This window comes from Notamacropus eugenii, chromosome 4, assembly GCF_028372415.1.
Source record: "Notamacropus eugenii isolate mMacEug1 chromosome 4, mMacEug1.pri_v2, whole genome shotgun sequence".
Classification (NCBI taxonomy): Eukaryota; Metazoa; Chordata; class Mammalia; order Diprotodontia; family Macropodidae; genus Notamacropus; species Notamacropus eugenii.
This window is the reverse complement of record NC_092875.1, coordinates 96,259,427-96,282,323: the sequence shown is the minus strand read 5'-3', so window position 1 is coordinate 96,282,323 and position 22,897 is coordinate 96,259,427. Positions and strand designations below refer to the sequence as shown.

The window sequence follows — 22,897 nt, the reverse complement described above, 5'->3', positions numbered from 1 at the left end:
AATCTTGAAAGAATCAAAACATAGTACCCAAGATCAATGAAAAGACACATGGCTGGTATGAGCAGAGTATACAGCATGGCATCCATGATGACTTTGCGTGTGAGACTCCAAATCCAGTCTTTACATTAGACTACACTGACTCCGAACAGCTTTGTGGCCGCCTTCTTTCCAACTTCCCCACTCTGCTATAAACCCACAAAATGCCTAAAGCTATCAAAGTTATAGAGTCATACATCGGTTCGTAGATCTAGAACTGAAAAGAACCCTAAAGGCCTTCTAGTGCAACACCTTCATATTACAAATGAAGAAACTGAAATCCACAATTTACCACTTAAGTGGTAAAACTTACATTTGATCCCAGATCTTCTGAATAAAATCCAGTAGTCTCTCCATTTATACTATGCTGCCTCTCAAAACACTTCAAAAACAGTGGCAGAGCCAAAATGGTGGAGTAGAAAGACACATATACTCTAGCACTTCCCCCACAGCCCACAAAATACCTGTAAAAAATGACTATCAGCAAATTCTAGAGCAGCAGAAGGCACAGAACAATGGGGTGAAAGAGGTTTCCAGCCAAAGGTAACCTGGAAGACTGACAAGAAAGGTCTATCTCATAGGATGCTGAGTGGAGTGGAGCCCAGCCCTGGCCTCGCTGCACTGGGAGGAACAGGTCCTGAACAGACCTCTGGGACAGAATTCCCAGCAGGGAGGGTCCCAGATCCCTCAACCCACAAGCAACAAAGAAAGCTCCAAAGGTCAGTATGGGAGGGCTTTCCCAGCTTGAAGAGAGGGGAACGGGGCTCCCCCAGCACTGGCCCCAGGTGGTGGCAGAGGTGGTGGCAGCAGCAGCAGCAGAAGGCTTTGGTGGTCAAGGAAGCAGCCTGGGTCCATTGTCCAGGCAGCTCAGCTTAAAGCCTCTGGCAGAATTGAGCAGCTGATCTGAACCTCAGTCCTCAGTGGCAGACCCGCCCCCAAAACCCCTGGGGGAGTTGAGCAGCTGATCTGAATCTCAGCCTTGAGCATGGTACTGGGGAGAGGAGAAGCACAAGGACCCTCCTCTTGACAAAGGATTCAGAAGTCAAGTAACTGGCTGGAAAAATGCCCCAAAAAAGGGAAAAAAAATAAAGACCATAGAAGGTGCACTTTCTTGGTGAACAATAGATATATCTCCTTCTACCCTTTCAGGATGAGGAAGAACAAGGCATACTGTCAGAAGAAGTCAAGGCCTCTTCCTCCAGTACCTCCAAAATGAATATGAAATGGGTTCAGGCTATGGAAGAGCTTGAAAAGTATATCAGAAGCCTGCTAAAGAAGAACCAAAACAATGCTGAGGAAAATAATATCTTTAAAAAGAGGCTAACTCATTGGAAAAAGAGGTCCAAAAAGTCAATGAGGAGAAGGAGGTTTTAAAAAGCAGAATTAGCCAAATGGAAAAGAAGGCTCAAAAGCTCACTGAACAAAATAGTTCTTTACAAGAGAGAATCAAGTTCAGGGAAGCTAATGACTATGAGATAAACCAAGAAGTTAGAAAACAAAACCAAAAGTTTGAAAAAATAGAAGATAATATGAAACATCTCACTGGAAAAATAACTGATCGGGAAAATAGATCCAGGAGAATCAATTTAAAAATTATGGGACTACCTGAAAGCCATGATCAAAAAAAGAGCCTAGATATTATCTTCCATGAAATTATCAAGGAAATCTGCCCTGATATTCTAGAACCAGAGGGCAAAATAAATATTGAAAGAATCCACCGATCACCTCCTGAAAGAGACCCAAAGAGAGAAACTTCTAGGAATATTGTGGCCAAATTTCAGAGTTCCCAGGTCAAGGAGAAAATATTGCAAGCAGCCAGAAAGAAACAATTCAAATATTGTGGAAATACAATCAGGATCTGGCAGCTTCTACATTAAGGGGTCCATAGGGCTTGAAATAGGATATTCCAAAAGTCAAAGGAATTGGGATTAAAACCAAAAATCACCTAACCAGCAAAACTGAGTATGATACTTAAGGCAATAAATGGTCATTCAATGATATAGAGGACTTTCAAGCATTCATGATGAAAACACCAGAACTGAATAGAAAATTTGACTTTCAAACACAAGAATCAAGAAAAGCATGAAAAAGTAAACAGGAAAGAGAAATCATAAAAGACTTTCTAAAGCTGAACTGTTTACATTCCTACATGGAAAGATAGTATTTGTAACTCTTTAGACTTTTGTCAGTATTTGGGTAGGTGGAGGGATTATACATACACACACACACACACACACACACACACACACACAGAGTACAGGTTGAGTTGAATCAGAAGAGATGATATCCTTAAAAATAAAATAAAATAAAAATTAAGGGGTAAGGGAGGAAAATACTGGGAGGAGAAAGGGAGAAATGGAATGGTGCAGGCTATCACTCATAAAAGAGATTAAAAAAGTCTTGTTCAATGGAGGAGAAAAGGGAGAGAGGGGAAAAGTAAAGCTTACCCTCTTTACATACTGCTTAAGGAGGGAATAACATGCTCACTAAATTTGGTGTGAAAATCTATTTTACACTACAGGAAAGTAGGGGAGGAGGGGACAAGTGGGGTGAGGGGGATGATAGAAGGGAGGGCAAAGGAGAAAAGGGAGTAACTAGAAGTAAACACTTTTGGGAAGGAACAAGGTCAAATGAGAGAACAGAAAAAAGGGGGGGAACAGGGTAGGATAGAGGGTAATATAGTTAGTATTACACAACATTATTATCGTAGAAGTCTTTTGCAAAACAACACATATATGTCCCGTATTGAATTGCTTGCCTTCTCAGTGGGGATGGGGAGGGAGGGAGGGAGGGAAAGAAGGTAGAATTCAAAGTATTAGAAACGAATATTAGAAACAAGAATTATTATTGCATATAACTGGGCAATAAGAAACACAGGTAATGGGGTATAGAAATTTATCTTGCCCTACAAGAAAAGAGAGAAGATGAGGATAAGGGAAGGGTGGGGTGTGATAGAAGGGAGGGTACATTGAGGGAAGGGGTAATCAGAATGTAAGGTATTGTAGGGTGGGGGGAGGAGAGAGATGGGGAGAAAAATTAGAACTTAAAATTTGGTGGAAATGAATGTCAAAATCTAAAAATAATAAATAAGTACAATTTAAAAAAAAAAAAACACTTCAAAGACACTGAAGTTTGGAATAGAAGTCATTCTTGGCCTGAAGAACAGATGTTTCTCTTCCCTTGTCCATCACAATATGGACCTCCACTTTCTTTTCTCTCAGCTCTCTTCTCCCTTACAATCCAGCTTCCAACATCATCATTCCACTAAAACTATTCTCTCCAAAATTTCCAGTAATCTCTTAACTGCCAAGTCCAATGACCTTTTCTCTACCCTCATTCTCCTCATTCTCTGAAGCCTTTGACACTACTAATCACTCTCTTCTCCTTGATACTCTCTTCTCTCTGGGTTTTTGGGGTACCACTCTCTCCTGGTTCTCTTCCTACCTATCTGATCACTTCTTTCCAGGCTCCTTTGCAGGATCCCTACACAGATCATGCTCTCTAACTAGAAATGTTCCTCAGGGTTCTGTCCTGGCACTCTTGTCTTCTTCCTTTATATTACTTCACTTTGTGAGCTCATCAGCTCCCCTGGATTTAATTAGCATGTCTATGTTGTTGATTCTCAAATATAACTTCCTGACCCATTCTCTCTGCTAACCTCCAATCTCACATCTCACTCTTTCAGATACCTCTAACTGGATATCCAGTAGAAATCAAGTTTAATCATCTTAATCATCGTAAACGTAACATGTCCAAAATTGAATTCATTATCTTTCACCCAAGTCCCCCCCCATCCCCAACTTCCCAATTACTGTCAATGGCAACATCATCCTAAGAGTCTCTCAGGTTCAAAACCAAGGTGTTGTCCTAGACTCCTTACTATTTCTCACCTCCCATATTCAAACTGTGGCAAAGGTCTATTGATTTCCTCTTTGCAATATCTCCTGTGTACCCTGTTCTTTCTTCTAAAACTGACACCCCTCTGATACAAGCACTCATCATTTCACGCCTGGACTATTATAATAGCTTGCTAGAAGATAAGCATGTCGCAAGTCTTTTCCCCACTTGAATCCATCTTCCATTCAGCTACTAAAGTGATTTTTCTAAAACTCGGATCTAGCTATGTCATGCCCTACTCAATAAATTCCAGTGGCTCCCTATTGCCTCCTGGATCAAATACAAAATCCTCTGTTTGGATTCATTCTAAGTCTTTCATAACTTAGTCCCCTACTTTTTCAGAGTCCTTACACCTTACTTCCTGACATGTGCTCCTCAATACAATGACAATGGCATCCTGTCAGTTCTATGAACAAAACATTTCATCACTCAGCTCTGGACACTTTCTTTGGCTGTCCCTTTTGCCTGCAATGCTCTCCCTCTTCATCTCTGCCTACTGATTTTACTAACTTCATTCAAGTCTCCTCTTCTACAGGAAACCTGGCCCAAACCCTCTTAATTCCAGTACCTCCCTCTGTTAATTATCTCCTAATTATCCTGTACATGGCTTGCTGTGTACACATTTGCTTGCATGTTGCCTCACCCAGTAGAATGTTAGCTCCTTAAAGGCAGGGACTATCTTCTGCCATTTTTTTTATCCCCAGCACTTAAGCACAGTGGCTGGCACATAGTAGCCATTTAATAAACATTTGTTGATTAATAGTATGTTCCCTCTTTCAATTATTTCCTGTCTTATATATAGCTTGTACATATCTGTTTGTTTTATGCATTAGATTTTGAACATGCATCACCAACATAATCACTTTATGAACCGGTAATTATTGTGACAAAAAAAAAATCATTAGCCTGTGACAAACCTGATAGTGATCCTCTGGTCCTTTGACAAGAGACATATCGTCCATCCCTAAGGTTCATCCACAAATTAGCTTTGGACGTTACATTGCTAATAAAATAACCTAAGATCATAGTATTATTTTTGGCAAATATTCCACACTGTTGACTCATGCTTCCCACAACATGAGTCAACATAGAGTCTATGATTCAACAATATTCCTATTCACTGAACATTAAGAAAAATCCTTTGTTGTTCTTAAAAATATACTCATACATATACAGAGACAAACTTCTGACTTTAAAGACTATAACTTCAGACTACAACTACTCTACAACCTGATAGTCTTAGAGAGTTGTGGGGACGAAAGACTTCTTCAATCTGAAAGCAATTTAGCAAAGAGCCTCTCATGATAACCAGGAGGCCTGATCCTTAGACAATACAGTCCATTGCTAAACTTGTATTCAAAGCTTTCATAACCTTGTAGCACTTTCCAGATCTTTGATTTTGGCTAGCCTTAACTTCAAGAATCAAGGCTCAATATCACCAAATAACCAAGCCCTGGAGTAAGGCTTTCTTAGAATCAGAGAGTAGTTAAAGGGTAAGCATATCTTAAAGGATATGTAAAATTCGAATCCAACTGTCACATTCCAAAGATAAAGAAAAATAAAACCTAGAAGGGAAAAAAAATTATTCACAATCACACAAATACTAAAGTATCATATTCTGGATTTGAAGTCAAATCTCGTGAGTCTAAAACTGAGGCTTTTCTTTTTCTATTTTACCATACTGCACCATACCCCTCTATACTACACACACACATATACTGTCTCCATCCCTCTCTCCTCCCCCCACACCCCCCTCTCCCCCAGTATCTGGTCTCCTCATGAAGTTTGGCACAAGAACTATGTTAAAATGTGAGTGTCATAAATTTTCTAGTTAAGCCAGTGTTTCAAGCTAATCATGCATGTCTCCTGCTTACAATACATGGACAGGAATTTCCATTATCAGGTTTGGACTATAACCTAATATCTTCCATTCGTTAACCTTCAAAAGGTTCAAAAAGTTGAGAAAGAATAATCAGCATGATACACAAGCAGTCCATACACGAATATGAAACATTTTTTTCAAGTTAATCAGAATAGGTAAGTAAAATATTTTTTATAAATTTATGTATTTAGTTTTAGTTTTCAACATTCACTTTCACAAGTTTTAAAATTTTCCCCACCTCCCTTCCTTTCCCCCTCCCCAAGATAGTGTACAATCCAATATAGGCTCTCCATATACATTCCTATTCAACATATTTTCACATTAGTCATGTTTATAGAAGAATGAGAATGAATGGAAGGAACCATAAAAAATAAAAAACAAAACAAAACAAAAAGAGAGCAAACATGCTTAGATCTCCATTCAGATTTCATAAAGTATTATTATTATTTTAAAAGGCTAGGTTTTCCAAAAGGCTTTATGGTTTGCAAAGCACTTCATAAATATTATTTAATTTTCCCCTGTGAAGTAGGTGCTATTATTACTCTATTATACAGATGAGTAAACTGAGGAAAATAGAGAGGTTAAATAATTTGCCAAGGGACAGAAAGCTTGTAAACGTCTATGGGAAGATTTGAACTCAAGATTTCCTGACTCCAACGTCCACACTCTATTCACCATACCACCTAATAGCAATGGTTCAGTACACACATCAAAGCCCATTCATTCAATATTCACTAAGAAATGACTGAGAAATACAGGCAGAGGAGATACATAATTTAGATAAGACACAACTACCCACCCCTATGAAGCTCAATAATTTAGTAGAGCAAAAAGACATAAACACAGATAACTTCATAGATAACTTCCACCAAAATGGAGGAGTTGTCATTTGGGTTGAGCTTTATAGGACAGTAGGAGTTCAATAAGTAAAGGAGGAAAAGGACATTACCTCTTCAAGCAATTCTGTTAGACTTTTAGAGATGATGGAGGAACAATGAGATTCTGAACTTCATAAACAACTGTTGTTAAGAGCTTAGAGAAACTCACTTGCTAATATCTGAATCAGAGAAAAGCAATAAACCAACTGGGAACCAATTGCAAACTACAAATTTTCACAAACAAAAAAACCAAGGCAAAAACAACCTTGAGAACTCTCTTTACTTGGATTATATTGCTTCATGGTTACAAATCAGTTTTTTTTTCTCTGAAAGACAAAGGTTTTCAGGCACATCTGAGCTCTAATAAGAATTCCTGGCAGCAATGCTATAATAGAAAGGATGTTGGACTCCAGTTAGGAGAAGAGAATTTGAGCCTTGGTTCTGCCACCAACTAGCCAGGTGACATTGAACGAGTAATTTCACCTCTCTGTGCCTCAGTTTAATCACTTAAAAAATAAGGGAGAGAGGGGTGAGGAGAAGAGGAAACGGATTAAATTATCTCTAAGATTATTCCAGCACATATTCTGTTCTCCACTTTTAGAACCATTGGTCTAATCCAGAATCCTAGCACCTCAAGCCTAGATGACTCGAACAGTTAGACATGATTGATTGCTTCATTGACTTCAGATTCTTCCCTATCCAATCTATCCTGTTTGTCCTTATCAAACTAATATTCCTTAAACATCACTTTCATATCGTCACCAGCTTAGAAACAATTCCACAGTTTTAAGTATAACATTTTCTTATATTTATCTAGAATTTGACATTACTGCAAAGGGTTGTGAGGAGGCCAAATATTATTAACTTGAAAAACTACTATTACCCCACCTCTAAAACCACAGGTGCTGTCAACATCTCAGGTCTACGAGATGTAAACGTCCTCCTCAAGTGCCACACCAAGCTGCAGTTGTGTCCTAGCAGTGCCAAGGCAATATGCTGACTAACAGATCATGAGCTACCCTGATCACTGCCAGGCATAGGCCTATGACAAAAGGCATCAGCAGCTGATGCACACTGCCCAGATGTTTGACTGTGAAGAATTTGAGCCACGTATGGCAAATCCACACCAAACATTCTGAAAACAATTTCTACAACAAGAACAAATGTCCAGAGCATGCCAGACATCGTATCTAGAGCCAGAGCTACCAAAAGATGCTGCAGAGACATGAGGAATGTTTGCGTCTGTTTGCTGGGGGGAAAAAAGAGGAGATAGGAAGACCAGACTGATGGTGACTGGAAGCCTCAAAAAAAGGGGGAATTTTTATCCACCTTTGTCTAGCAATGAAGGACATTAGATAGCATGACTGATTTATAAGAACTGGGCTAGTCACTATAAAGAATCCAAATGAGAAGGGAAATAGCACAAAGCAAGATCTGTCAGATATTAAAGTCAACAATATGAAGCCTTCAAAGAAAACAATGGCATCATGAGACAATGAATTAAGGTGGACAGACCAACAGACAGTGAGAAGAACAAAAACAAAATAATTTCTTGTACAGTTGAAATAATAAAGTTGGTGAAGAAAATAAAAGACTACTAATAAAATTTTCTTTCCTATACAAGATAAAGTTATCTTCAGACAGTACAATGAAAATCATCTACTGTACTCAACTTGCAGTATCCATTCTAATGTGCCATTTTTCTCCAGTTTTTTAACTTTGTGCCTTCCTTACCCAGAATTTACCCCATGTGTCTTTCAACTCTGTATCATTCTCATTTTAACGACTCTCTTCTCAATCTAGATCTATATAACTATAAGTTAGTCAGCTACACTCAGCTCAGTGAGCACGGCTGTGACACCTGCTTGCATATCCATGATTCAGTTCTTTTCTTGTGACCTCAAGTAATAACAATTGCCTTAGCTAAGCCAGAAATGCCAATAATTGTTCCCTACTTAGGAGCTTACCAAATCAAAATTCTTGTCTCTGATTTTTAGGATCCTTAGCACAATATAATGTCAGAGCCTAAATGTAACCAGATTATTTAATTAGTTTAAACTTCCTCCCTTATTTTATAGATGAAGGGAGTGACACCCAGAAGATCTGGGTTGAAATCTTACTTTACTATTTTTATAACCTCAGAAAAGTCATTTAAATTCTCTAGTAGTCAGTTTTCTCATCTGTAAATGAGAGAAGACAACTACTTGATTTCTAAAGTCCCGTCTACATCTAAATTCTATGACACTAGGTATCAGAGGCAAAGAGGTAGAGAGTGGCAAGCCTGGAATCAAATTTGGGTCTTTTTATTCTCAGGGATCAAGGACTCTTTCCACTTAATCTCTGGTGCTGGAGAATTGGAATTTCTGATTTGGAAAAGACACAGTCCAACCTACACCTAAAGAGTAGTTTTCTCTACAATAACCCTAAAAAGTGGTCAACCAAGCTACACTTGAAGATTTTCAGGAATAGGAAAACTATCCCTTTCAAAGGCAGCCCTTTCCACCATAGAACAGTTTTGATAGTTAGAAAAATATTCCTTATATTTTTACCAAAATTAATTTTTTTCATTTACTGTCCACTATTTCTAGTTTAGTCCTCTGGAGGCCAAGCAGAAAAGGTTTAACTTGCAGACAATAATCATATCAAAATTCTTAGGCAACTTTCTGCCCTTATGTCCCAGAATGCAATGTCTACCCAAGTTAGACTGGGATCCTCATTCTCCAATAACAGGGTCATGTTTGTTACTATCTCTGAATCACTGTGTATGCTTTTTCCTGTAACTTCACCATACTTTCCCTTTTCTTCACACCTATGTAAAACTGAACAACCCTTCAAAGCCCACTCAAATATCACCTCCTCCAGTTCTCAGGGATTATCTCTCCTCTCAACTATATCTCTCCCAGTCTTTAGCACAACACAGCTCAAATTACACAGAGAGAGTTCAGTGTTCCATTATGTTTGTACCATATCTTTCAGATTTATCGTAAGCTCCTTAAAGAAAAGCAAAAACCAGAGTCTTACCTTTCTTCTATACAAAACACAATAGGAACAATGAGACTGACTGAGTAGAATGGGATGACTCACTCCAAGACATACAGTAAAAGAGCAGGAGAGACATAAATATAAATGATGGGCCTCCAAATAAAAATCTTCAGAAAGCTTCCCTTAACTGAAAAAGCATACAATGAAGGAAACCCCAGGAGAAAAATTGGGGCCCTCATGAAATAATGAGTTTATAAGTGGAATTTAGAACTGTTGGCAAGAGAAAAAAAGTTGGCAAGGGTTATTTGCATCTTTACTCCACAGACTTTTCTACCTTATTGTGGCTCAAAGCCACATAATCTTATCATCTTTATGCCAAGCTCCTCTTTGAAATTCTGATATTTTGCATGTTGTATGATTTTACTAGAATGGATACTCCCTTATACAGGTCACATTTCATCCACATCTTTTTTTTATTTCTGACCATGATTTCCTACTTCCCCTACAATTTCTGGAGAGAAGCTCAACTATCCAATTGCTAAAGTTCTTCCCTGTTATACTTTTAGAATGTCAGGGGACACAATAAAATCATAGAATCTTGGACAGGGACCTAACATATCATCTAGTCCAGTCAAGCTTTATCCAAACTTGAAAACACCAAAACAAATTCTGCCACTGATCATACAGGTTCTTCTTGAAATTTTCCAGAAAATCATCCTATGGACAAATCTACATGGTTTAACAGAATCACAGGATTTTAGAGATGGAAATAATCCCAGTGGCCACTAACGCCAATGTACAGCCTATATTAAAAAGAATCGTTACTAACACCTATCTACCAAATGTACATCCATCCAACCTTTGCCTGATGAACACCAGAGAGACAGAACCCATAATTAGATACGTAGTCAATCTCATTTTTGGATAGCTCTAATTGGTAGGAACTTTTCCCTTACATTAAGTCTAAATTTGCCCCTGTTACAACTTGCACTCATTACTTCTAGTTCTGTCCTCTATGGTAAAGCAGAACAAATTTAATCCTTCTGAGTGGTGACCTTTGAAATACTTGTTTCAAGACTAGATTGCCTGGAGTCTTGAGTTCTGTAAAACTTGAACTCCTGAGGCCACATGTGGCCTTCTAGGTCCTTGGGTACAGCCTTTTGACTGAGTGCAAGTTTTATAGAACAAATCCTTTCATTAAGGGGAGTTGTTCTATGAAGTTTGGATTCAGTCAAAGGGCTGCACTTGAGGTCCTAGAGGACCACATGTGGCCTCAAGGCCACAAGTTCCCCACCCCTGGACTTGCCCACCATCACAAAGTCAGAAGCATGTATGGTTGGATTTGAATTCAGGCCTTAAATTCATGTCTTTCTGATTCCAGGCCTAGGGTTCCATCTGTTGTGACCAAAAAAAGAATATGACTTCAAGTTCTGTCTCACACATATTTCCTGTGTGACCCTGAACAAATCACTTAGCCTCTTTGGCTTAAGATAACTAACTCTTTAAGACTAATTGCAGAAAAGGTGCTAACCAATAAAGTTTTGCCACTTAGGAGTTCCACATGTCAAAGAAAGCACAGGTCTAATCTCTATCCTTTATATTTTGCAATTTGACTTAATAATTTTGTTTTGCAATATGGGTTATAAAATTATATGAGAATAAGTATCTGGATATAACTATAGTTGGGATTTTGTGACATAAAACATAAATGCTTTTCACTGAAAAACTGTATTTCATCTTATGAAAACAAAAAAGGTATAGGAATCTGGCCAATTCTCAAGGATTAAGTTTAGAAGACTCACTTCAGGGATTGGTGAGCAAGTACATTATGTGAACGGGTCCCGGTGAAACATCCTGTCTAAGCTCTCCATACCACAGAGAAGTACCAGCAGAACATGTAGAGCAATATACTGCAAGTATTCTTTTCCTCATTAGACAGACATAGTTTTCAGTTCTCTTTGATGACAGCTTAGCTCATTAGTTGCAGGATGAATCACTGGCTGAATTAGTGCAGCCAACTGAATTGCCAAAGAAACATTTGGTTTTCAATAAATAGAATATTGAGATTTAGGAACTGATCTGTTATAGCTAGCTGTGATTGCCTTTAAGATGTTTCCAAGGTTCCAGGTGAATGACAAACACCTGAATTTGCATCCCAACTCTCTAGGGTAGTTCCTGGAGTTATTTTTTCACCTGACTTAGAGCCAGAGATCTGAGTCAACTCTCACACCTGCAAAAGAAGCTCTGGTCTCAGGGTAGCCACACTTCCACAGACCATTAAACCAGTCAGTGTTGTCTGCAATTTAGCTGAGCAGAGTCTCAGGGCTTTCTATGATCCAGATCTCCCACCCCATCACCACCAACATCACTACCATAACTCACAGCCTACAGTTGATAGTCTGGAGCTTTAGGAGCAGCTGACCTTTCCCTTAGCTAAATTAGCCTTTTGATAAATTATCATTTGTGACTCAGGAGTCTAGAGGTGGCTTGGCCTAAATACAATACCCAGCAAAACCTTATGTGAATCACTAACTTTCTTTCCTTTGCAACACCAGGAAGTAGAGCCAAATAAACCACTGGGCACAAGACAAACTCAATGAGTAATCTGACAGGAAAGTTAAAAAAAAAACAAACAAGCACTTGCAAGAGTCATATAGAAGATGCTATAACTACTAGGCAATAACTGACTTTGATGACAAGATCTTTTCCCTTTGGATGGGGAGAGCTTTTGTCCCATTAGTCTGAAGGGCCCCCAGAAAGTCTGGCCTCTGGGGGAGCAGGGGCTCCTTGGATTCCCCTTCCATTTCTCCCAGGCCAGATACTCCCTATCTTCTATTTAGCATTCTTTTGATATTCCTCCCTTTGATCCTATTACCAGCCACTCCCATCAGGATCCTCCCTAGGTTTGATCCATGGAGACCATCCCTGGGACCCCAGACTACCAGGCAACACCTGCTTCTGGCCCAGGCCCTCCATTGTCTGATATCTCCTGATTGCCTCAAACTGTTTCCAATACTTGACAAGTCACTCCAGTCCCACTTAGGTCCTCCTTGGACTTCTCCTCAAGATCCTCCCTAAACCCCTCCTCCCACCACCCTAGACTACCTGACCACCCCCAGATCCCTCCTACAATCTTTTCTGTATTTAAGTTCCATCTTGCCTCTAAGAAGGCTCTCAGATTCAATCCAGCTCAGACTCTGTCTAGCTGAGATTCTATCTACCTTCTTGAATACAAGCGTTACAAATGCTTAGGCTCCTTAAGAGTCAACCTAGTAAGGCGAAATCTTTAATAAACTTTGTTTTTTTGGCTTTAAGAAGGCTTGAGTCGAATTCATTCAAGCAGGACCTGGCGTGTCAGTATTTTGGGGTCTCCAGCACCCCTAAACCTCATCAACTTCATGAGGAAAAAACATGTAAGGGTGCAAAAAACTCAGAATTTCAAATTAAAGGACCCAAGTTCAAATTTCACCTCTGAGACTTAGAGGAAATCCTAATTTCCCTGGCTTCTATTTCCTCATCTGCAAAACAGATGGTAGAATCAATAAATAATAGGATTGAATTCACTTCAAATCCCTTCCACATCAAGGACTTGATAAATGTTGCTGAGTGAATGAATCAGCTCTACTATCTACTATTAACTTTTTTAAACTACCAGAGATGTTATGCGAAAAAATGGAGCTACAAATTAAAAAAAGGAAAACTAAACTGGCATCTGCTCACAAAGATCTCACAACCCACAGGAGGGGAGGTGTTAGAGGGAAGAGAAAGATGTTTAAATATCTCTTACTTTTAAAATGAAATGTCACATTTAATTATCAGATAATCTCTTTTATAAAATCAAGAACCAAAAATAAGTAAACAAAAAGTCAATTTAACATAAGGTTTGGAAAGAAAACCAGAAGCAAATAAAACTTTCTTTCAAATATCAAGAAAAAGAAGATACCTGGTGAATTTTATTCTTCTGTCCTAATACCTAAACTGATCAAAACACTAATTGCCAATCTTTAGAAAGCCAGCATATTAAACCATTTTCCATGTACACAGAAAACCCCTGTACAAAGCAGAAGCTTGTCTCGTAAAATTAGACAATGTCATTATGAAATTTCATAGTCCTAGGAAAAGCCATTTCTCCATTCTAGTCAGTCAACAGGCATTAATTAGCAACAACTAAAATGTTTAAAAGTTATTACTAAAAAATTTGAAATTTTCAAATAGAAGTTCCACAAAACTAGATTTCTAGGTAAGCCTGCTAAATTGCTGGGAAAAGATCTGCAATTTTCTAATCAAAAAGTGACTCTCACAGAATCACAGAAGCTGGAAGAGAGCCATCTACTTCAACCAATACTAACCCCAACCTCTAAATCCCCTCTGAAATATATCCAACATGCAGTCACCCAGTCTTTACTTAAAGACCTCCAGGTATGGAAAAACCAATGACTCCCAATGCAGCCTTTTTTTGCTTTTTCTGATTATTAGGCAGTTTTTTCAGACATCAAGCTAAAATTGCTTCTTTGAGATTTCTACCCATACTTTCTAGTTTTCTCTTCTTGGGACAAATAAAACAAACTTAATCCCTCTTTCACAAGGAAGCCTTTACTATAATACAATAATCATGTTACTCTGGGTCTTCTTTTCACCAGTCTAAACAACCAGTTTCGGCAAATGTTCCTTAAACAGCATAAACTAAAGGTTCTTTCCCATACATGTTGTTATCCTCCAGATAGATACAGCTTCTCAGGGTCCTTCCTAATCTGTATGGCCAGAACTGAACACAATACCCTAGTCAAGGTCTAATAAGGGCAGTATATAGCAGAGATGTCATCTCCTTATTTTTTGAAGACATGTTGAGTCACACTGAGCTTGTGACACAGTGGATAGAACGCTGGACCTGGAATCACTAAAACCCAAGTTCAAACTTGACCTCAGATATTTACAAGCCACGTGATTCTGAGCAAGTCACGACTTGTGTCTGTCCTCAGATGTAAAGTGAGGAAAATAATAGCACCTACCTCCCAGGGCTGTTGTGAAAATTAAATGACATAATATTTATAAAAGTGCTTAGCACAGTGAATAGTTTATAATAGGCATTATATAAATGTTTATTCCATTGCTCTCCCCCTCAGTCTATCAATGTCTCCAGATGTTTTTCAGAAAACCAACTATCTAAAAATGCCTCCATCTTATACTCATGCAGTTGACTTTTAAACCCATTATCAAACTTTATTAAATTTTACCTTATTAGATCCAGTCCAGTGTTCTAACCAATATTTTTGAATGCTATCATTCAACAGGTTAATTTTCCCTCCCAGCTTTATAGTATCTGCAAATTTGGTAAGAATTCTATCTAAGCTGTTTTTGAACTCACTGAACAAAAATGATAAATAGCCCAAGGTCAAACAATGATCACTGAAGATATTCACTGGAAACCTCCTTCCAAGAAATGTTAAACAATTAATAATTACTCTTTGGGTCTAGTCATTTAGTGAGTTCCAAATGCATCTAGCTGCATTACTGTCACTGCACCTTTTCTATAATAAGAACATGAGAAACTTGGAGACTTCCTCAAACACATTCCTAAATTCTATCTAAACTAAAACTATATTATTTCCCCTAATCTACTACTTTAGTGGTACAGTCAAAAAAAGTAAATAAGGCATGACATGCTCCTGATGGAGCCATACTGGTCCTCTGTGATCACTTCCTTCTTGTTCAATAACCATCTTGTTCTCAACATTCTAAAATGCTGCAGAGATTTGGAGACAAGTTCACTACTATATATGGCGCAGGTTCCATTCTCTTCCCCACTTTGAAACAGTACAATAATTGCCCATGTCCAATCCTCACTGCCTCTTCTCTTTTCTATGACCTAAGATTAGGAACAGATACTTAATAATATCTGCTAGTTAATTTATGATGCAAGGATGCTGTCCCTTTGGGTGAGATGATGAATTCAATGAGAAGAGTTATGGATCTTTTTATTTCTCCTCACTCGCCTTGGGTATCAGCCACTTTGTGTTGTCCTTTCCAAGTCAAAGGTCACTCTTCTTGGTAGGGAAAATACAATGGAAAAAAGAACCAAGCAGCTTTCCCATGACTCTAACATCAGTTATCACTTAGCAATCTATCACAAGTTCCATTCCATTTCTCCTCCTTTTCTCTCTAATGTAACTTTAAAAATTATTTTTGCTGATCTTATCTATGCTCAGAAGTCTAAGCTCATTTTGAGCTCTCATTACTCTTAAATATCATGACACATGTTTCTATTCATCCTCTGTTCACTGCCCGCTCTTCCATGCCTTTTAAAAATCTAAGTTGGTTGGTGAGTTGGGTTGCAACAACATCAAACTATTCAGAAAATTCTCCTTCTGTTTTACCATAATTGTCCCACTTTTCATCATAATTTCCTTTGTAAGTGCTTTCCATCCCTCCGGGGATGACTTCTTTAAATGACTACTTTTAATGATGATGACAATAGACATACATACATACATACATACATACATATATGTATACACACACACATATGAGCCAAGAAAAACCCCATGAAGTAGATAGTTATAGGTACTATTATCCCCATTTCACATATAAGGAGACTGATAGGTAATGTGACTTTCTCACAGTCACACTCAGTGGCACAGCAAAGTATTAATGAGAGCAGCTCCCTTGGGAACAATAACAGATTGACCAGAAAACAAATGATTCTCCATCACCAAAAAGAGTCTTTTGGCAATTGGTATGGTACAACCCAGTTACTCACTAGGGGCCTACCTGCATGAAGGGAACATATGGTAGAAGCTTCTCTTTTATCAGAAAAGATCTTTGTAGAACCCTGCCAAACTATAATATCCATCTTCACATGAATATATCCTACTAGGCCTGGAATGGCCTTCTTCCCACATCCCCATTTTGGCCTGCTTATCCATCCATCAATAAACTTAAAAAATCATCTAATCCTACTCCATTGTACAGAGGAGGAAACTGAGGCCCAGAGAGATTAAGTAACTTGGCCAGTCTCACACAGATAATAAATGACAGAGCTATGATCTAACTCTCACTCTTTTGACTACAAACCCTCTCTTCTTCATTTTATGTGATGCTGCCTTTCAAAACTGACCTGAACCCTCAAAGTGCATCCAAAAGGCCTAGTTAAACTTATATTTTTGTTGATCTGCTATCAATTTAGAATACTGGTTTGACAATCATATATCTTTTGATTATTTACGTGCTGCTGACACCAGAAACTTGAGGCATGGAACGCTTTCCACCTATAAGTTGTTTGATAACCATCATCCTAAAGTTATTCAATACCCTGTACTTTAGAAGATAGAAGAAGAGATGTGGTTCTTGAGCTAATAAACTCAACTCCAGACTGCTCCCCCAAAATTCACAATTCAATTGGCATGTCACTGCTAACATGGTAAAATATCATCTGCAAGACAGAAAGCAAACTAGTCAGCAAGTTCAGATTTCTGCCTCCCAGAATTCCAAACTATATTCTGAAGACTAAAATTATGACACAGATGGCCAGAATCAGAAGTCACCATCACCTTTTTCCTCCATTTCTCACATCCAAACCTTCACAGTGGGAAGACCATTTGTCAAGACCTACCACCTGGGAGAGCAACTAATCAAGCATTCCCAAGGCAGGTGTCAGTACTATTTATTCCAAACACTCCAAATACATAACTTCTCTCCCCTTCCCCCAAACTCTTAGTAACCTTCTGCCTGCTGACATGAAACCTTATTCAAACATAGAATAGTGAAAGAGTTTACAAACATTAGGGGGAGGGAAATCTTTTCAAATCCTCTTAGAAGACTTGCTCAAGGTTCCAGCATGATGCTGATTCTTTGATGTTCTAGGTTTTAATATATTCAGCAAAATAGTTTTTCCCCTAATTCTGTCAGAAGTACTTAAGAACAGTATTAGATTAATATTAAATGTGATATCTACAAAATATGAAAGTCTCAGAAGTTATGTGATTTACAGAATGCTAGAATCCAAAAACAGAAAAGGGTTAAAATATAATCAAATATACAACCCAGAGCTAAAGTATCAAATGTGGATATGACATCTCAAAGAAGTGGTCATCCGGATTCTAGATGATAGGAAATTCTCACAATCACAAGAAAGCTTGTTTTATTTCTGAGAAGTTCTAATAGTAAGTGTTTTCAAATACTGAACTTTTTTTGGAAGACAAAAATATTTAACAAAAATGTTTCAATTTTTGCTTTGTCCTGAGCAATTCAAGATCTCTAGTTTTAGTAAATAACTCATTTCAGATGCTAGGTTAGCATGAAGCAGAAATAAGAAGGCTTTCTCCAACTACTTATACAGCTATTAAGTTGAAACTGGACTAGATTTGTTGTTCTATGTCCCAAAGTGCAAAACTAAGAGTAAAATTAGGAGTTTAAAAAAAAACTAGGAGTACTCTTCTACTAGGGTAAAAGTCGCAAAAAGGTAGATTTTTGGCTTGATTCAAGGAAAAACTGCCTAATAATTAGGTCTGTCCAAATATGAGATGGGTTACCTTAAAGGAATGAGTTCCCTCAAAGCTGAAAGTATTCAAGTAGAGCCTCCATGACCACTCACCAAGAATTCTGAGAGGTATGGGTTTCAGTTAGGAGTTAGTCCAGATTCCTTCATGCTTTTCCAGGCTGTACTCCTGACTCTACTGGACTTTCTCTAAAGTGACCCTAGGAAATTCTTCACCCTCAAGTTAACTCCACTCCTGGCCTTCATAAGAGGGATATACCCACCACTCCTATTCATACTTCCTTTAATTGTCTGATTCCTCCAGAACCTCCCTTTTAAGAAGAGGGGCCAGGCCAGACCTGTCTTTATTAGTCTCCAGGCTGTACTCCTGAATCTCTGGACTTTCTCTACAATGTCCTCATGCCTGCGATCCCCAAGCTGAGCAGCTCCCCTTTCATATGCCCTCCTCTTCCACTGGAATGGAAGATCCTGAAGGGCGAAAGCTGTAGTACTATCTGCTTGTATTTCTATCCCCCCCCCCTCCCACACACACATACACACACACACACACACACACACATACACACACACATTCAGTTTCTCTCACTCACTCACAGACACACACACAAGCTTAAGATAAGACAAATAAGATAAATATCAGATGAATAGGAAATAATTAACAGATAAAAGGCACCGGAATTAAGAGAGGTTAGAAAAGGCTTCCTGGAGAAAGTAGGATTTTAATTAGAATTTAAAGCCAGGAAAGTCAGTGGGCAGAGATGAGAAAGGAAAGCATTCCAGTCATGGAGGACAACCAGAGAAAATGCACAGAGCTGAGAGATGGAGTGCTGAATTCATGGAACAGCCAGGTGGCTGAAGAGTATGTGGTAGAGAGTAAGATGTGAGAAGACTGGAAAGATAAGAAGGGACTAGGTTATGAGGAGTTTTGTACACCAAACAGGGGATTTTCCATTTCATCCTGGAGGTGATAGGGAACCACAGGAGTTTATTGACTAGGGGGGTGACATTATCAGAATTTACAGCAGTGGGGCTATCCACTTACCACCCTCAAAGGAAAAAATTATTTTGAGCTGGAGGGGATGTTAAGATTATCTAATCCAAAGCCCTCAGTTAATAAAATTGAGTCCCAGAGAAGCAAACCAATTAGCCAAAGAAAGTAGTATAGACAGAATTTAAACTTATATCCTCTTGCTTAAATGTTATTATTTAAAACAATTTAATTAAATTTCTAAAAATTAAAACGATATCTTTTCATAAAAATGCTAATCAGCCCAGAGTTTTGGTTTGTCTCTGTCACTTACTAGCCATCTTTCTGAGGCTCAGTTTTGTCATCTTTACAATGGAAATATTATAATCACAAATCACAGGATCATAGATTTAGAGTTTGAAAGATCTCAAAGATCATCTAATCCAAGCTCCTCATTTTATACAGGCCCAGAAAAGGATAACACATGCCCAAGGTCACAAAGGTAGCATGAAAGCAGAACTGGAATTCAAGCCCAGGTCTTCTGACTCTAGTACTCCATGCTGGCTTCACTTACCTACCTCATATAATATTATAAGCAAAGTGATTCACAATCAATATTATTTATTATTACAAAATTGTTTTTTTATATTGATGAACAAACTCATAGAAATATAAGCATTCATTTTCCACATTTTTTTTCCTAAATGGATAGTCAAACAAACTCATCTGAATGATTATGGACCTGTAATGATGAGGCACTCCACGGAATCAGTAAAATGTCACCTGCAGATGACAGCATCTAGAGAACCTAACCATCTTTAAGGAATCCCTCTTTGTTTTAGATTCTGCACTGGTCCTTCTCCATGACAGAGACAAACACCTTTGGTGAGCATACATCTCCCTGTCTAAAATATTTGTCTGATAATAATAATAATAGAGAGTCACTGAACAAAGTTACCTCTGCTGCTTCCACTTTCAAGGTATTTTGTTTGAATTTGACATGTGAAGAGATAACATATAGAGTTCCTCCATAACTACATTATCTCTGGGACAGACATTGTAAATGGACGATCAACTGAATTGAATAGAATAGATTGAACTGAACTGAATTGAATTGAAAGATGAGAAAAACAGGCTGGGAAATGGGACAGTTCTTTTAATAACTCCAAGAGTCACTTTGCAACAAATGTTCATTTTTCAACATCACTATTTTTCTACTGATGACATATGCCTCATCCAAAGGACAATGGGAAGCAACCTGGTAATCTTGGTCAGGCTACAACAAATTACAAACCAGAAAGTATGCAGGAGCAATGAGGTGAAGGATATCAAAGAAAAAATGTGACCAGAAGAGGAAAGAAAAGAAAAGAAAAAGATGGTCTAATTACACTGCAAAACCAAGAAACTACCAGTGAATATCAGGAGTATGCTTCTCTTGGTAAAGAGAATTGGAAGAAGGCCCTCTGCATAAAGGTTGACTCTCCTTCTGTGATCATTTCTGTCTTTGTACAGTGTCTATCTATTATGGCATCTAGCAATGTAACAGACTTTAATAAATGCTTATGAATTAACCGAATTAAATAAAATGAGAAAAGGAGACTTACCATCATTGAGATCTTGCAGGAGATTCTCCTGACAGGAGAAATCCAATTTGACTTTGATATTTACAGTGAATGTTGCTGTCTTTCCTGGTTGTAACGGAAATTGAGAGAGTGTTTCTTCCAGTTTCCAACTCAAAAAGTCACCATACAGCTTTTCTAGAAAAGTAATGTACACACAATAATTTTAAAGAGAAAATGTGTCACTGTTTAACAATGACCAAGTAAAATGAAATGTTATTTTACGCACAGGGAAGTTCAACTCAATTTAACAATCATTTCTTAAGCATCATACATTTTTCAGGCACTATGCTGGGCACTGGGATGCAGAGATGAAACATAATACAGAGGTCTTGCCCTTAATGAATTTACAATTGCTGTTGAGTTTGTCCTTCATTCTGGAAGAGAACCATGACATCAGGGAGCTGATGACATGACTTGCAGTTGACTCTGATTTGAGTGAGGGAGGGCTGTGCAAGGTAATGAACTTATGATAGGAAGAAATAGAAGAAAAATTAAAAATCTATAGTCCCAAGTGCTTGGAAAAGTGGACAATACCCAAAATAATTTAGGAGAGAACTAAGACCAATAAGAAAACATTAAGGAGAAGTGAGCAAATAACATAAGAAAAAATGGTTTTAGCAAAAAGGGACAGTCAACAATGGAATGAGCTACCTCTGTATGTAATGAGTCATCCCTAGAGGTCTTCAAGCATATGCCAGAGAAAATAAGACTTACAGGGAGAATGAAAGCTGTCTTAAAGTATTTGAAGGGATATTAATTAGAAGAGGGATGTGAATTTTTCCATTTGCACCAACAAATAGCAATGGGTAAAAGTTGGAAAGAAGTAAATTTAGGTTTGAGGAAGAAACTTCCTAACAAAAAGAGTCATGCAAAAGTGGAATGTACTGCCTTGGGAGAAAGTGGAGTCTTCCTCATTGGAAGTTTCCAAGAAAGAAGTGTATGACTGATCCCTTGTTGGGTACATTTTTTTAGAAGGGATTTTTTTTTTAAAGGGATTCTTGTTGAGCTAAACTAAATGGTCACTGAAGTCCTTTTTAACTCAAAAAATCTGTGATTCTATAACTTCTTGCAAATATTGTGGAAGTAATTAATATTCTTGCATGGAATTGTAGTAACAACATCTAAGAGTCCTTCTATTTCTAAGATGCTGTAATTCTTATGAATGGAATGAGCTGCCTTATCTGTAACTGGAAGTCTTCAAGTTTGAGATCTAAGCTTCGAGTAAGAAAAAGATTTCAAACAAATACATCCAAAACAGGAATGGGCTGCTTCCAGAAAAAGTGAATTCTCACTTGGTAGAGGTCTTCAAGCAGTTTGGAAGGCCACTTTCAACGTGTTGGCTACTTTACTCAAACTGTCTGTCTCTCTGTCCCACTCTGTCTCTCTGTCTCTCTCTGTCTCTGTCTCTCTCTCTCTCTCAAATGAGGGATGCCTCTCTGGGAGGCAGTGGGGGAAAGAAAATGGGAAAGGATATATTGGGAAATTCAAGTAATAATAAAAAAATGTATAAACATTTTTAAAGGCAGGTCAGCATGTGAGTTGGGGTTTGAAGTATAACTGAGCTTCTAACTTTAGTATGCTGAGTCAATGAATAAAAAGAAGGTTGTTTCATTCATTCATTTACTCAACAAACATTTATGAAATACTACGTGCATAGCACCATGGTAGACATGTCTGCAAAGATAAACAGTTTAGATAAAATGTGGTCCCACATACAAACAACTATCCAAACCATTTCATGAAAATCTAAGAAAAATGCAAACACAGTGTTACCTGAGCTCCAAGAAGAGGAAGGTCTTTACTAAATAGGGAGGAGGGTAGGAAGACTAGAACAGAACAGAAACTCATTGAAGGAGAAGGTAAGTGATAGAAATTCAATAAGCATAGGGAACAGCCTGATCAATGAGACAATAATATACATACATGTGTGTGTGTGTGTGTGTGTGTGTGTGTGTGTGTGTGTGTGTGTACTTGCTGTGCTAAGGGCTGGGGTTACAAAGAAAAAGTAAAAACAGCCCATGTCCTCAAGAAGCTTCTATTCCAACAGAGAAAACAGCATGGACATGAATCAGTATATAACAAAATAACAGAGAGTACATAGTAGATAACTTAGAGGAGAAGATATTATGAGATGGGAGA

The 22,897-nt window shown here is 38.1% G+C and overlaps 1 protein-coding gene across 4 annotated transcripts in view; it reads right to left on the bottom strand.

The window, feature by feature from the left end:
- The window catches only part of TRAPPC9 (trafficking protein particle complex subunit 9), a 1,025,445-nt gene that overhangs the window by 720,671 nt on the left and 281,877 nt on the right, over positions 1–22,897 (bottom strand). For all 4 annotated transcript variants that reach the window (XM_072602984.1, XM_072602987.1, XM_072602985.1 and 1 more), the window contains one exon: positions 20,741–20,893. In XM_072602984.1, coding sequence (XP_072459085.1) covers positions 20,741–20,893 — 153 coding nt within the window. The remainder of the gene's footprint in view (positions 1–20,740; positions 20,894–22,897) is intronic.